The sequence below is a fragment of the Nomascus leucogenys genome, chromosome 10 (assembly GCF_006542625.1).
Source record: "Nomascus leucogenys isolate Asia chromosome 10, Asia_NLE_v1, whole genome shotgun sequence".
In the NCBI taxonomy this organism is placed as follows: domain Eukaryota; kingdom Metazoa; phylum Chordata; class Mammalia; order Primates; family Hylobatidae; genus Nomascus; species Nomascus leucogenys.
The window spans coordinates 6,687,665-6,704,822 of NC_044390.1; the positions used below are offsets into that span (position 1 = coordinate 6,687,665).

The following is a 17,158-nucleotide window of genomic DNA, read 5'->3' on the forward strand; positions in this document are numbered from 1 at the left end:
CTGTAATCCTAGCACATCAGGAGGCCGAGGCAGGCAGATCACTTGAGCCCAGGAGTTCAAGACCAGCCTGGGCAACATAGCAAGACCTTCTCTCTATACATTTAGAAAAAAAAAAAATTAACTGGGTGAAGTGGTGCATCCCTGTAGTCCCAGCTCCTTGGGAGGCTGAGGTGAGAGAATCACTTAAGCCGGGAAGGTCCAGTCTGCAGTGAGCCATGGCTGCACCACTGCACTCCAGCCTGGGTGACAGAACAAGACTCCATCTCAAAAAAAAAAAAACAACTTACTGCTTTTCTAGGAATTTGGGCCCCAGATGAAATTTTATGACTGGTATTATATTTCTTTCTCAAAACTTTTCAAAACTCAGTACTTCAATACATGTTGTATCCTGAAATGTTATTTTCATAAACATAATTAATTTCTACTCTGGAAACTCTTGCATTTAAAAAATTAATTCTAGCACTCAGTATAATAACCCTATGTCTAGGAGAAGAGCCATTTCATATTATGAATGCACCAGTTACAACAGGTGTGCCTTAAGTTGCTTGCTCTGTGAGCCTGACAAATTATTTACTGCTAACAAAACTACTGTGGTATCTGGAATACATCAGATTTTTTTAAAAAATAATTTCCATCCCAGCACTTTGGGAGGCTAAGGTGGGTGGATCGCTTGAGGCCAGGAGTTCAAGACTAGCCTGGGCAACATGGTGAAACCCCATATCTACTAAAAATACAGAAATTAGCCGGATATGGTGGCACATGCCTGTAGTCCCAGCTACTCGAGTGGCTGAGGCACAAGAATCACTGGAATCCAGGAAGCGGAGGTTGCAGCGAGCTGAGATCGCGCCACTGCACTCTAGCCTGGGCAACAGAGCAAAGACTCTGTGTCAAAAAAAATAATAGTAATTTTCACAACTCAAACACAATTAACTGCTTTTAGTTTAAATTCTTTTAAATTCTGACTTTTTACCATTTGCACTGACACAATGACAGTTATGCATAACCTAATGATGGGGATACATTCTGAGAAATGCATCGTTAGGTGATTTCGTCGTGCAAACATCATAGTGTGTGTTTACCCAACGTGAGATGGTATCACCTACTACACAGCTGGGCTATATATGATCTAGCCTATTGCTCCTCCTAACCTGTACAGCATGTTAACTGTACTGAATACTGTAGGTGATTGTAACACAATGGCATTTGTGTATCTAAACATACCTAAATCTGGCTCTAGCTTTACTTCTTCCAACCCCCACAAAAAGTACACTAAAAATACGGTATTGTAGTCTTTTGAGACCCCTGTAGCATATACAGTCTGTCATTGACTGAAACATCGTTAGGTTGTTCATGACAGTATTAGAAATTATAGAGGTTTTACTTTCTCTAAATTTAAAACATAGCTTATAAATAGAAAATATTTATTGTAACATCTAAAAAATGTAACAAGCCATATATGAACTCTTAGTGTATATGACTAGGGGTAGGTTCTTTATTCTTCATTGAGAAAATTTTTATATGATTTTTTTTAATGAAATAAGTATGGCATGGGATCCTCTTTTTCCTTCTTAACTCTGGTAAATTTCTGTGAGTAGTGAAAGATCTATTCACTATTGGAAGGTCTATTCCCAGGATGCTAAGTGGGAATTTTCCTGTAGGTACTAAGCACTGCATGCCCTAAAGAGAAAGCTGTCAATCATGGAGCCAGACACCTAGTTCGGGCTTTACAAGGAGGCAGTGTGAATCCTGCCCTGCCCCGGTCAGCTATCTGTCCACATAGGCAGAACATTGGTTAGTGCTGGAAAAGGACAGAGAATTGTCTTGAGTCCTGTGGAAAGAACTAAGGCTTTTCCTCCTTTCCCATGAGAGAGGAGACAGAGTGCATTCCTGTGCTCTCCAATCCTAGTGAGAAAGGGTTCAGGAGGAATGTACATCTGGCTTGGGGGTGCCTGCCAGGAGGGAAAACTGGCCTTGGTATCCATAATTGGACTTCTGGCAGGCAGGTCACATAGCACCTACCGAGCTGACACAGAGAGTCTTGGGGAGAGATGCCCTGGCAGAGAAGGAGAGTGTTCACAGAGCAGCCCACCCTTCTACTGTTCTGTGTGACGAGGATGTGTGTCCATGTCATGTGGGCCACATGGATGTGCAGGACTCTGGGGTTATGTGTGTCCCTCTGGGTCCCCTTCAGGGGGCATGCATGTGTCCTAGGAGGGCTGAGTGGGAGTTGGAAGAAGTCAAGCTAGAGCCAGATTTCTGCCACCAGAAACTGTGCAGTGGGAGGACCTGTCCTCTATCCCAGAAGAGCTCTCCAAAGAAATCACATGCGGACACAGGAGAACCTAGGTTGGAGCAGCTGCTACACAGAGCACATGGGAGACCATGTTAATGTTAGCTGAAAAGCAGTGGCGGCTGCCAGAGGAACAGCCAGACAAGAAAGGGACCTCGTCCTTTTCCTGTTTCTTCCTCCCCAACTAAACACATGAAGTAGGTAGAGCTTGGGGCAGGGAACATCCAAGGTAGACCATGACACCTGCCGTCACCTCTCCTAGGAGAAGTCAAAGCGCAGACCGAGCTTCTCTTACCCACCCTGGGCTTTTTAAGCCCCAAGACTGGCATACAAGGAGGGAAGGAAAAGTTTGAATCAGATATGAGTTTGGATTTCATACAATGTGGCGTCTTCATCACTCAAAGTGACCAGGAAGTGATGCAGTCTGCCTAGAAGGTTAAATGGCCTTGTGCCCATCAGGCAGGCAGACTGGGCATGACCCCTTTGGGAGTAACCAAAACAACCTAAAACAACTTTTTGGTGTTTGGACCCCAATGCAGTTAAGACTGTTCCATGAACTGATTGCATTTAGATATACTTGTGTTAATATATATATATATATATATATATATATATATATATGAATTTAGTAAAGGAGAGGAGACTTTATTTCTTCTAAAGGGTTACAGCCTGCAAGGTGGCCATCCCGCAGGCTGGGAAGCACCTCCAACCAAGACCCCAGAGACAGGTACTTCGAAGGAAAAGGGCTTAGGGTAGAAGATTTATGCTGAACAGGTTAGCTAAACATGTATATTCAGTGTGTTACAAGAGCTATGAATATTCATGAAGGTGGTCCTGACATGTGTATTGAACAAACATGTATGTAACATGTGGCCTATGTTCACTTTGGGTTGGAGACTTAACATGTAGCTATATTACAGTTAGCCCTATATGTCAGAAGGGCTTTTCAGGACATGAAGGCACACAAGGGTGCAGTGTCTGTAGACCAACCAGAACTAGTCCATGGTCAGTGATCTTATTTGGATAAAGTTACTGAATCAATCTCTTGTCCAGCTGTAGTTATGGCTGATGGAGCAGGGGCTAAGGGTCAATCAGCATTTGGTGGAGCTGCAAATTGTTTAAATATTGCTTCTCTTGAGGCAAGTACCTGTTTAGCTGTTAGAGAAAAAGAAAAACCTTGTGGCAGTTGGAACATAGTTTATTCTTTAGGTGTAGGGGTGTGTGACTTAACCTTCGCCTGGCATGGCCTCGGGTCCTGTTGATAATTTTGTATCTTATTGCCACAAAGAGACTGTTCTGTCACTCTTATGATCCCTATTTTAACATTAATTCTGATCAGTTGTTGTGTCTAAACCATGAAAGAGAGGAGGTATAATGAGGCTTGTTTCACCTCCCATCCCATCATGGTCAGAAACTCAATTTTAAGGTTTTTCTGGGGTTCCCTTGGCCACAAGGGGGTCCGTTCAGTCGGTGAGGGGGCTTAGGATTTTATTTTTAGTTTCTATTCGTTTCAGGGTCAGTAGAACCAAGCTGTATATAGCTGTAGCAGCCCTCTGCCTTCTGGTGACATCAGTACCAGGCTCACGGTCCTTCTTAGCCATCCCAGCAGGCTGACACATTGTGCCACTCACCTGTGTGACCTGAGCAAGCCACTTCACCTCTTAAAATGTCTGTGTCTTCATCTATCAGATGACAGGTGGTCTCTGGATTATTTAGCACTAGAAGTGCTAGAAGCACTTCTAGCACTAGATTAACACTAGAAGTGTGTGAAAGTTGTAGAAGATGTGGTTTGTGTAAAGAATTAGCTCAGGACTGGGTGAGGATGCCACTTAAGATGGTAATCCAGCTAAGGCATGGAGTTAGTACATTCAAATCAGATGACAGCTATTGGAGACAAGGCCAACAGAGTGGATGGGTCCAAGACTGAACTGGCTAGAAAGGTAAGAAGAGGAAGAACCCCCTATGGATGTATAAAATAGCATGAAGTTTAGAGAGGGAACTGAGGATAGCAGAGCTGGTTTAAGTGAAAGGTGTTTGGAAGTGCCTTTGGTCAGACCCTGGGGATCTAACTTCCTTAACAGAAGGCTATCTTCCTGACGGTCTGTCCCCAGCAGGCTTCTGGTTAGCAGAAGACATGGGAAGCAAAGGTGTAGGGGTGCGTGGAGATGCAGTTGTAACTAGAGAGGTGTTAAATTGCTGGTGAGCGTTTCTGGGGTGAGGAAACTTTTAGCTAGGGATGAGCTTTCTTTTCTATCATTTGCTTGCTGATGATACAGTTCTTTGCCGGGTCTCTTAACCGTATTGTGGTTATGTGCTTGCCTTCTTCCTGCAGTAATCTTTGTACGGACTGCTTGTGAATGCTAAAGATGCTCACAGAGCTTGCTGAATAAGTTTACATTCTCTGCCATTTTCTGTGATTTAATTTCACAGTGTCTTTTAGAATGATGAAATTCGGGAACAGAACTTGGGAAGGGTCAAGCCAAGGGCACAGTCGGTCTATTTGAAGGTTTCTGCTGTAACTCCTGGGAAGGGATGCTGATTAGTTTGGTGTTTGGTTCTGAGCAAACATTACTGATAACTTCATCTTATTAATGGTGTGGGGGAGAGCCAGAATTATGGAGCTGAATCATTAGACTCACAAATGCTGTTCCCAAGGGTTTCTGCTTGAAGAACAGAACTGAATTTCCCTGACTTCAGTTCTTCCTTGCCCCAGCCTCCTTCCTGCCACTTCATTCACTCCTCCCAGTGCTGGGTAGCAAGCTGACACGTCTTCCTTTGTTAACTACAGAGTTTTGCCCGTAAGAACTCTGGAGGCATAAATATCTTCTAGGTTTATCAAATAGAGCAATGACTAAATCAAGAAAAGTCATTTTATTGCACCGTTTGCTCTTGGTCATTGAAGATAAGAAAATAAAAATATTGGACCTGTGTTAAAGGTTTTTTCCTGTTTTTATTGAAGTTGATGAAAATATTTATCCTCTGAAAGTAGTGACGTGAAAGGGGAAGGTATTTCTGGTTTTCCGGCAAATATAAAATGCAGTTTGCTTTTTTCCAAGGCATGAATTTATTGGTAATTTTCCTTGCATAAATGCATAAATGATTTTTTTTAGCCAACTCAAAATGTTTTAAAGCAAAAAGAATGACTTGGAAGTCAATTATTAAACCTTGAGCACCCTAAAACATTTTTTGAGTTTTTTTTTAATGTGATTCTTTGCATTTTATTATTTTCCTCTTTTCCTTCCTGGATGCTACCTTGGTAGCTGCCATGTTTTAAATATTGACAAGATAAGATAGTTTTCTGTTTATATCAGCAGTCGTCTGTCTGTGAAATATGGACGAATCAGAACGCAGGATTTCCTTTCTCAGCGATCCATCAGGTTCATAATGTAAGGTTACAAATGGTTCTTCTCCTGAACTTGCGCTATGTACTGTGTTGCACAGTGTTGTCAACAGCTATAGGTACTGTGTCCTGGCAATGCAGAAAATTTGTAATGTCTGGTGACTCCAAGACTCTTTGTCTATTATACTTCATTTACTGTGCCTTGTGATTAGTTGATGTGCAAACATTGTCCTAAAACAAGAAACATGCTTGGTTTTAAAGTGTATGGTTAAAATATGTCCCATGTGAGTTTTGGCTTTCATTCCAGGCGTGTGTGTTAACTTGCTTTTACAGGAAAAAGAAAAGGGTAAATTGATATATATATACACACATGTATATATCAACATTATTCCTCCCCATTTTGTACTTCCCCATATTCATGGGCTCTTCAACCCTTCGTGTCTAATGATTCTCAAAGATTCATGTGCTTCACTTGTGAGAAATTTCTGAGTATGATTTGCATGTTATTCTGTATACATTTTATGCAAATGTCGGGGGAGGTGAGCTGGGAGAGGCACGGTTACAGCTACAAAGTGGTTCTCAGCCTTTTTCCATTTGACAGTACCGAATTGATCTTTGCAAATTGTGTGAAATTGTGACCCATATTACTCTGAGCTGCATAATTTTCAAATGTTCATATTTCACCTTTGCATACTTTAGAAAAAGTTTATTTCTATTTGGAAGATAAACATTTAAATGTTTGAGGTTTTATGTTCTGTATTTTAAAATACTATTCTATTTTCACACCCTTTTGAATTTCTCCCATTGGATAGCCTGCTGTCTGAGAGGTTGAGACACTTGGTTGAGAATCACTGAGCAGAATTCTTGGGGCAGCATGTGAAGGGATGCCACGGGCATTTTTGTGAAGTGCCTTTTGGGATGCTGCATCAGGCACATATGTACTCCTATGCATGGGACTTCTGGCTCTTGAGGACCGTGGTGTCTATACATTGCCTGGTACTGGTGTTCACGTGACCCAGCAGTTCCTCTTGAACTCATAAATGTTAACCAGAGCTTTTATGTGTTCATAAGTGGCCATCTCTGCTCTTTTTCATCTAAAGGAACAAATTCAGTATAACCAACTGCATTTGATCAAACTAGAATTCTTCATTCTTGAAGATTTTTTGAAAGAACAACTCTAACATTCTGTTTTCGTATGTGTGAATGTTTATAGGAAGCCTTTTCCTTACATTCACATTCAAATATATGTATGCATATTTATAAGCATAGAGCTGTGTATAGCATTCGTCAAAGCCTTAGAGATTACAGAAAGTAAATGTAATCACATATATCTTATGCATGTTTGGGTAGCCCATCTCTGAAATTTGTCGTAATTATTGAAAGTAAAACCTTAAAACAATAATTGTCCTTTAAAATCATTTTAGCTTTTCATCAAGTGTTCTGAAGAAATTAAGAATAATGTTTGTTAATATCCAGATCTAAATTTACAAGCAAGTAGGTGGGAGCAGTCCTCATAGAAAAGATTTTAAAGGTTCTATTTTTAAAAATCAATTAAATGCTAATTTTTAAAAATTTTAAAGAATGATACAAGGCTTGGAAAATGCCATACTTTTCTATTAGTGTTAGAAAACTAAGTTGTAAGCATGGCTTTTAATTATCTACTGACATCCTTAGGAAACTTTTTCCTTAAGAAGAAAATAACATAAAGGCCTGGTACAGTGGCTCATGCCTATAATCCCAGCACTTTGGGAGGCCGAGGCGGGTGGATCGCTTGAGGCCAGGAGTTCGAGACCAGCCTGGCCAACATGGCGAAACCCTGTTTCTACTAAATATACAAAAGTTAGCCAGGTGTGGTCGCACATGCTTGTAATCCCAGCCACTGGGAGACTGAGGGAGGAGGATCACTGGACCCTAGGAAGCGGAGGTTGCAGTGAGCCGAGATTGTGCCGTCACACTCCAGCCTGGGTGACAGAAGGAGACTCTATCTCGGAAAAATAAATAATAATAAAGACAGAAAATAACATAGAGAAGGGTTTTTCCTTTGTATTCTCAGAGCATATAGAATATGTAATATTCAGTTTCCCTTTTGGAGGGAGACAGCTACCTGATACAATTTGTTTTAGAATTTGCCATAGGTGTCCAGTGCATGTGAACTAAAAATTTGCAGCTATTTACCACCTGTTGAAATAATGCAAAGTTTAAAAGCTGCAATTTGGAATCTGCCATCCAGTAAAAATCTGTCTATAGACTTTTGTGAAGCTTTTTGTTTTTTAACTAAATTCCATTGATGCTTTTGTACTTTTCAGTTGTTGGTATAAGAGAATGTTTAATTTAATTTCATTATATTAAATGTGGCCCAATTATAGTCCTTCAGACTCACCCAGACTACGAATTTATAGTTGGCAGTTGCAGACACATGTTAAACAGAATCAATTCTCCATTTAAAATTTTAATCTCAAATTATTTTTCCTTTATGTTAGAGGTTTAGTTTTTATTTGAGTTTGAAGAAGAGAGCCAATGATGTACATTTTCCTCTGTTTAATTGATGTTCTTTAGTGTGCTTATAAAAAAAAGGCCTTAAGCATACATATAAAAAATAATAATAAATACCAAATAAATGAAGTTTTAAGCCATGACAAAATTCTTGGAATATTAAGATCATTCAAATACATGAACCTAAAGGAAAGATTTTCTGTAAGTATTTTAAGTGCCAAAGAGATAGCCTGAAGACATTTATTAGGAGTACCTTGAATCATTTTGATTTCTCATTTATAATTACTTAAAGAATCCTTTCAAAGACCACTGTGTCAATAATAATTTAAAATATGACAGAATTCTACCCTAAACTTTTCCTACTTCATTTTGTTATTCTAATTAAATATTGCATTGTTAGCTGTGTTTAGGTCTACTTTTCATTAAAAATAAGCTTTGATTATAAACCATTATTGAGGCAAAAGACTTCTTAGGTCTGTTATTTAATATTTAATACGCATTTTTAAGTGGGAAATTACTAAATTTAAAAATATTTGCCCAAGGAGATGCAAGTATTATGTAGACAGGAACGTACTAGTCAACAAGACCTAACCCTAGGCTTCAAAGTTCAATACGATTTTATGTATGAAGCAAAAATCTTTCTTTTTTGACCTCTTCTTCTATTCCGTATAGTAACTACTCTACCTAATTCCTCCATAGCTCATTCCTGCTGTAATTCAGCCTCCAGGAGGGTTGAGACCTAAGGCACCCTTGTTCTCTGAACTCTTTTGTTCTTACTGGCAGTCAAGCAGGTAAAGCTGAATCCCAGCCAAGGGCCAAGGTCATACCTGTCCTTTACAACAGTGTAATGTTAAGTCCAGTTGTTGGAGTCCATCCATTCCCATTAAATTAATTCCAAAAAGAAGAATTAACATCTACAAATTGAGTCCTCTAAATACTTTTAGGTCTAAGTTTAAAAAAAAACAAATAGGCAGGGGCGGGGAGAGAAGCTGATGAATTTCCAGGCAGAAAAGAAATTTATTTTCTAATAAATTTAATCTTAAGAACACTTTTCCCTCTGTTTCAAAATGAATTTCTGGAAATAGCACTAAATATGATAAAATTCAGTGTCTCTTTCCAGAAAGGTAGATTCAGTCCCCGTAGGGAATTTAACAATATTTGGACTGAAGCAATGTTTGAAGGCCACAAAGAAAATGAAATAAGGATTATATTTCTTTTCCTTGTAATTATCTCCCACCTTAGCACCTAGGGAAGATCCTATCAGATCACTGAATTCAAAGCAAGTGGTTTGTGATTTTGGACAAAGTGGAGTCATGGGAGAGCAGATGATGGCACTGTCTAAACAGATTTAAGTGGATGTTCCACTAATTTCTTCAAGTGGTTATCAGATAAGGGATTTCAGTGATTTCCAGACCAAGATTGGAATGTATGTGCTGGGGCTTGTTATTCCCACAATGGCTGCTACAACTTATGTGGATGATGTACATATTTGGATCAGCATTTGGCTGTGGCTCTGGCTTTAAATGTATGGAACTCACATTAAAGTTTAATTATAAAAGTGTGTGAGTTAATTGAACAATTAGAGAATGAATTTGCATATGATTTGCATGCTTAATATACTAACACGTGAAATGTTTTCATAACCCTAGCTTCCCCCAACTCATTCCCACCCCCAGCCCTATTCCCAGCCCTGGCCCTGCAACTCATGGCATCACCAGCTCATGCCATGTTCAGACTTTTTTGAAAACTGCCTGTTGAGCTTGGCCAAGGTCTACCTCTGCTGAACTGTAATAGGGTTCACATGAAGATCTGATGCTTGGTTTGAGTTGTCACATCAGCAGACACTGGATCAAAGGATCTTTGGAAGCCATCCAGATCCTCCTTTTGTATCATTCCACGGAGTTGCATGCAAACTTCTGTTGTTTTGTTAACAGTGTTACCTGTGACTTAAATGTACAATACCTGTTTGCCGTGTTGTTGTTGCTTTATCCAGGGAGCGGGAGAAGGAGGGAGAAGTTTAATGGGGGAGATTAGAGGATGATTTGATAGATTTGGGTAAAGCTTTTGTTTAAGAACCCATAGCTGCATGTTTCCAGAGTTTTAAAATATTATCACTTAAAAGTTATTACACTCAGCTTCAAAATGATATTGAAATCCACATATCCTATATTTTGAATTTTATACTAGTTTTTTGAAAGTAAGTTACAGCCAGATGAAATAAAGACCAGAGAGAGAATAAAGAGCCAGCCATTTGAGAAAGAAGGAAAAGAAAAAAAATCAAAATAACAAGCCAAAGAAAAACTTAATCTAATTTTAGAATTGCAGTCAGTTATCACTTCTACAAACTAAAAATTCATATAAATATAAAAGAAAAACAAGAATGAATCAGGGATGGATAATAAAACAGACAAAAATGCTAAAGTTAATATTGCAAGTAAAGTCTTAACAATACCAACAGACAACATACATGTAACAAAATTTCACATATACCCCATAAATGAGTACAGAAATAAACAATACCAACAGACAGGGAGTAGGAGGATTAAGCAATGTAAAAGTAAATCAGCAACCAAAACAAAACTGATGTGGAGAGTGGCTGAGAACAGAGCAGGAGAGAAAAGCCGAAGGAGTTCCAACTGGTCACACACTAACTACAGTGAGAAGCCAAGGAAATAGCGTGATGCTAACTTTGCTCTTCTGCGATTCGAAGTGACCCATCTCAAGGAGAAAAGCTTCAGGCACTCCGCTGCAAAAAAAAAAAAAAAAGAAAGAAAAAAAAAAGCCTGTGCGTTATTGAAGTCCTCTAGAAAGGGCTTTTTATCATTGGCAGCTACTTCATATGCCACCTGATGTAAGTCCAAACTGCACAAAGAAAATTGGAGAGCTAGTTCTCCTCCCCAAAATATGCACCCTATGTACGCCATTCCTAGAGAACTGTGGTTCTTAATCTTTTGGAGTTTCTAGATTCTTTCAAAGAATTTAATAAAGCAGAGAACTTCCTTTCTCTCCCAAAACATACACCTGCATCCAAAATTTTGCATTCTTGTCCTAGACTCCTTAAAAATTCTCCTTAAGAAATCCCACAGTGTGTCAACACACACACTTTCTAGCACTTCTGTGGAACTTGTTCTCTAACCAAGGTTTTATTTGGTTTTGGAGTTTATGAGACCTTTTTACACTCTTCCAACTCCTGAGAAAAGTAATTTCTCATAGTTCTATATATAGCCAAATCTAGGTTAGAAGAGAGTAACTCTAGAAATCTGCCTATTTAGTTTTAGTTATGTCCACTTGAGAACAAAGAACTGAGTTTTGGAAAAATCCAAATCTTTCCCAGGAGAAAGAGTAAGAAATATCTCATGTGTAGTATGTAAATCAGAGTAGAGCCCAGAAAATACCTGCCAACGCTGGCCTTTGACTTTAGAGATGCTCACATTAAGCTATTATAGTGATGAAACAGGTTGAGGCTAACCTCATGGAAAATGATAAATGAAGTGATGGGAGGTCCTCCTGTTTTAGGTCTGTATTATATGATATACCATCATTTGGGAATGTGCTTGTATTTGTGAATCAGAATCCTCAAAGTACATGCCTGTGTACATGTGACCAAACTTGGCATTTCACTGCTTAGTCTTCATTGGTACGTTAGGTTTTCTGAGAAAAGTAGCTGAATACATCTGAGACAGCGTCATTAAATCAGTGCAATTGAATTCAGATGAGAGAAATTAGTGTCACCCATTAGTAAATTTTTCTTTTAAATTTTGTTTAGCATCATGCTTACACTACCATTTCTCCAGAGATCTAAAATTATTCAAAGTGGCTAGTACATGTCATATTTGGGAACTGAAATTTATAGAACTGTGTGTTCTGAATGTGAAAGCAATTCAAACTAAAAATTTCAGTCAAGTTTAAAAACAGAAAATTCTTTTAAAGATTGTATGTCCTTTGCTGTTGTGATGGAAAATTATGATTACTAAATCATTTATGAATATCTTCATGTTTTATTTTAAAGTGACTTAGCTTAGGATGTCATTCTAAAAATAGAATAATTCAACTCCATACCTCAAAAATTAACTCAGCCTTGAGAAATATGCTAATACATATAAAAATGTAATAACCAAAGTATTTATATTCACATAAGACACCCAAATGCATTGGCACATTCACAGCACCTGTGTGTAAGGTGAGCTCAGGGTAGCTGTAGGGAATGAACTTTGCTGACTGCTCATATTGCCTCTAGAATAAATGTCATTTTCAGACAGGAGACTGGGGAGAACCTTCCATTACCTTGCGACCTCCAAATGAAGCCACAGCCTCCACTCCGGTACAGTACTGGCAGCATCACCCAGAAAAGCTTATCTTCCAGTCGTGTGATTACAAAGCTTTTGTAAGTTACCCCTCAATTCAGTATTTGGGCCCAAGTGGAGATAGGGGGTATGTTTTCAGCTTGTTTGCATTTACATTGAAAATATACCAAAATATCCATATCCATCACTGAAATTTTTAAAGTGTTTTTCTCTTCACTTTTTCTTAAAGTAGCCTTCTATCCAAAGAGAAAGTCCAAATAACTAGAGCTTTAAAACCTTTTTAATCTTGTAAGTTTAAGGTCTGTTGTGACCTCTTATATAGTTTTTTATTTCTAAATAAATGTGATAACGTACAATCCTAAAATGGAAATGAGTGTAAATATGGCACATATATACATCTCTGCTCACTCACCAAACACTGGGTCTCAAAACATTGGGTCTGCCACTTTATGTAAATACCAGATTCTTTTCACTGTCATCAATAGGATTATACTATTTTTCTGTTTTAGTTGTTGTTAGTTTTTTAGAAGAGGGGAAATAATTATACTTAGCTGAGAAATGTAATAGGAACTGGTAAATGTTCAAAAGATATTGTAGGTTTTGAGTCAGGTGGTGGTTGTCTTGACGACAGCAGAAAAAGTGGCTGAACCTTCAGCAGTGCATTGAAACTGCCTCTCTTAAAAAGAAACATTTCAATCAGGCAAACTTCCCTGATAACTTAAAAGATAAAGATTTTACCAAAAGATAATAAATTGCACTTTCATTTGATTAGGATGGACATTGTGGTTATCTCATACCAGTTAGGATTTTTTGCTTTTTTTTTTTTCATTTTCTGCTTTCTGCCCCTCTTTTACTGCTTACTTATATTGCAGCTTTGGATTTATTTCAGTGGTACTGCCCAAAACCGTAGGATTGAAATGGCTCCTCCCTCCAAAACTCCCTCCAAACCCCAAGTCCCCGAGCCTTTCTGAACATGCCTTTCTCCAAGGCCCTGACCACGCCTTCTGCTGTTGTGCCCTCTCACATCTTCTTCAAGTCAGGGACTTCCCTAGTCCACGAGTGGTTCCCATCCCCATCTCTGCAGAGCACTAGGATGTCTCCAGTCTTGTTAGGAAGTGTCCATCAGATATCTTCTAAAATAATTATTGTAATTCACTTTTTTAAAAAACATATATAGAGCTCTTTGGGGGTTGGTGGGGGGAGGGCAAGGGGCGGGGGAATGACAAAAGGAAAAAAACACTACTAAACCTTCAAAAGGTTGAAGAGGAGTCAATTGATAGAAAGGCAAATCAGACATTTTGTTTAAAACCATTTGGCCCCAGCCAGAATCTGGAGCATGAGGGGCATTTTGTACCAGGATGATACAGTATGGGATCTGGTCTTCTAACAGCAAAGTGGTTGACAATTCTTGGGAGACTCTGTCATCCTTCTAGCTCCATTCAGCCCTCCAGGTGGCACTTTGCACCAGGAACCCAGCTCTCTTCCCCTGTGAAACAACTGAGAATGCCTCTCTCCCTCCCGCCACCCTCCCATCCCGTTCTCAGGTGGATCAACCATAGGGCACACAGCTGTGAATGAAAAAGGTCCAAAACTGCATCTCTGCCTAAAAGCCTAACATTAATTACCTATGCAGCAGAATAAGCCTAAATGGGGGACATGTTGCTTAGCTTCTCAGCTGTCTCATGCAACCCTGTAATTACAGAGATAGTAATGTGATTTATTTTTGCAGACATTGCTGCCTCAAAAAAGGGGAAAACATTTTTAGATGCCCCCATTTTGCAGTTAAATATGATTTGAAAGATGGCATCTTTAGAAGATGCTGCAGTTTCATTATAAAGAGCAATTACAGCCCCCAGAACTTATGGTTAATTCTGCTGCATTTTCTCTATGAATGCATTTATTTGTTAGGATTAGTTACTGTCAGTTTTTTAAAGTTATGCAACAACTTACAGCCAGGAAACCTAGCCAGTAATACTTCCACAACTTGTTTTTAAAACATTACTCATATTTATATTCCATTTCATAAATCATTGACTTTTTTTTTGTATTTTAGTATTTAGGTTCTATGCTGATAAAAGAGCTTAGGGGGACAGAATCAACCCAAGATGCTTGTGCAAAAATGCGGGTAAGTCTGCCAAACTACTTTATTTCTAGTAGCTGAAATACTAAATACTGGGTATGGATACAAATTGCCACCTTTCAGATTACTGTTTTCTCCATCTGTTGGTCTGCTGAATCACATTGGTATTACATAAAAAGGTGCTCTTGCTTTCTGCATGTTTATACTTGAACTTATCTCACTACAGTTTGAGTTAATTAATGTCTATTTGCTATATTTGTACTATGTTATATTTGTCCTTAATTATTTTTAAAGATTTAAAATTAATTGTATCATTTTCAAGATTAGAAAAATGATCTTTATTACAAGAAAAGGTTTTAAGCACTCACTCAACAGTCTGAGAATATTTACTGAAAACATCACCAATTGACTAAAATTATCAAAAGCAGAAGTATTAGTAGCATATTATATAAAGCTAATATTCTTTATGCAATTTCTTAGTTTTTTTTAATTTTTTTAAATTCAACTTTGAGGAGAATGAACTATTTAAGTGCAAATGTTAACCAAAAATGGCAATTCCAGGCTGGGCACAGTGGCTCACATCTGTAATCCCAGCACTTTGGGAGGTCAAGGTGGTGGATCACCTGAGGTCAGGAGTTCAAGACCAGCAAAACCCCTCTTACTAAAAATACAAAATACTCAAAACATGGAAAAACCCCTCTTACTAAAAATACAAAAATTAGCTGGGCGTGGTGGCACGCACCTATAATCCCAGCTACTTGGGAGGCTGAGGCAGGAGAATCACTTGAACCTGAAGGCAGAGCTTGCAGTGAGCTGAGATCTCACCATTGTACTCCAGCCTGGGTGACACAAGTGAAACTCTGTCTCAAAAAAAAAAATGGCAATTCCAAGTATCTGTGATTAGTGGCTGCCTGATTCCTAGGAATCTATTTTAGCCAAAGCAACTCTAACTCGTATTGCAGACCCACCTTTTCCTTTTGTGTGTCCCCTGTTCTTGCTTCCTCCATAGCAGGTATATAGAGGCTATGCTGTTATCTGAGTAACTGCTCAAATCGAGAATATCACACTTATTCAATATAGCATCTAACTAAAGTCAAATTTAAGGTCATTAGTAAGTGGAATCCTAACTTTTATTTATGGCCAATATACCTTGTTGTTTATTTTATATGAGCAGCTTTTGGTGGGAAATAATTTAAGAGCATTTAATTGCACTGAAACAGCTATGAAGGTAAACATGAAATATCCATTATTTATGGAAAGCTAAATATGTGTGAATCTTCATGAAATTGAGACTTCAATATGTAATCACTAATATTTTGATCAATTCAATAGCAAAAAAGACTGAAATAGTTATCCTTCTATTTCATGTAGAGTTATACAGTACTTAAATTGTCAGTACCAGTGAATATTTAACTTAGGTACTGAGTTTAGATGAAAAAAAAGCTTCTGTATGTATCAGAAACTCTGAGTTCTAGTTCTGTTGCTGCTTATTTGCCTTAGGAGTCACCTGTTATTCATAAAAATAGTATGATAGCTGCTAACATTTACTGAGTCCTTACAGTGTCCCCTAGCACAATTATTGTCCCCATTTTACAGATGAAGAAATAGAGGCTTAACAGAGGTTGAATAACTTGCTCAAGGTCACACAGGGAATAACTTGCCAGTCTGAGACTGGAACTCAGGTCTGTCTGACTCCAGAGCCCAGGCTTTTAACCACTACATTCTCCTGCTTCCCCGATCCTCTGTTTTCTTACATATAAAATGAGAACAGTAGACTAGATACACTTTAGAGTTCTCCCTGGTTTTATAATTCTAGAAATCTTGTATTCTAAATATTTATCTGGCCTAATTTGTGTCACCAATGAACAATAAGAAAAAGGGAAAGTTTTCATTCATCAAGCCTCATAATAATTTTAGAAATATTCATGAACACGTCTAATAATTTGGCATATCTGATTTAATACTCTTAACTAAATTACCTGAGGCCAGCTACTCCAGTGTCATAATCAGCATCAGTATTGCCTAGTGCATGCAGCATCATTTAAAATATACCAGATGTATGGTTTGAATCTCAGTCAATTTCATGAAATTGAGTGGATCTGAAATTACATCCTGATAGCAATAGAAAAGCCATTTTAGTAGTCTAAGTAGTGAATAAATTAGTTAAATACTTATCTGTTGCTTAAAATGAAACTTAGAAAAAAACATATATTTAGAAGCCATTCTTCTGTTTTGGGGGGCATTTTTCTGGTTTGCTGCCCTTGGTGCTTACGTACTTTACATGAAAATAGAAACTTCATTACTTCTCGGACTATCATAAACCCTTATTTCCAATCTTGATTAAATAAGTCTCAGTTCTTGATAAAGTAGCTAAGGTTGCATTCACTACATTTCACCAGAGTCTTTCAAAACCAGAAGCATAAGGTTGATCTGCTATCTGGAATTATTCTATTGTGAATTAGAACTTTCACCAACTATAAATGATGTAGATCTCAACTTGCAGCTAATTTTCAGTTTGAACCCCAAGTTGCTGCTTTCTCTGTTCTCAGCATGGTGGCATTTCAGCCAAAAGTCCCAGTTCAATCATAACTCCCCATGAAAAATACTTTAGGACACAGATGATCTAAAAAGTTGATTCATGGTAATATTAT

The 17,158-nt window shown here is 38.3% G+C and overlaps 1 protein-coding gene across 27 annotated transcripts in view; it reads left to right on the forward strand.

Annotated features, from left to right (window-relative positions):
- The window catches only part of ANKS1B (ankyrin repeat and sterile alpha motif domain containing 1B), a 1,250,661-nt gene that overhangs the window by 1,170,677 nt on the left and 62,826 nt on the right, over window positions 1-17,158 (forward strand). For 13 of the 27 annotated variants that reach the window (XM_030819772.1, XM_030819768.1, XM_030819769.1 and 10 more), the window contains 2 exons: window positions 12,379-12,507; window positions 14,481-14,552. In XM_030819772.1, the coding sequence (XP_030675632.1) occupies window positions 12,379-12,507; window positions 14,481-14,552 (201 nt within the window). Of the gene's footprint in view, window positions 1-5,601; window positions 5,677-12,378; window positions 12,508-14,480; window positions 14,553-17,158 lie in introns of all 27 variants that reach the window. The other 14 variants (XM_030819762.1, XM_030819767.1, XM_030819764.1 and 11 more) reach the window with 2 other exon arrangements.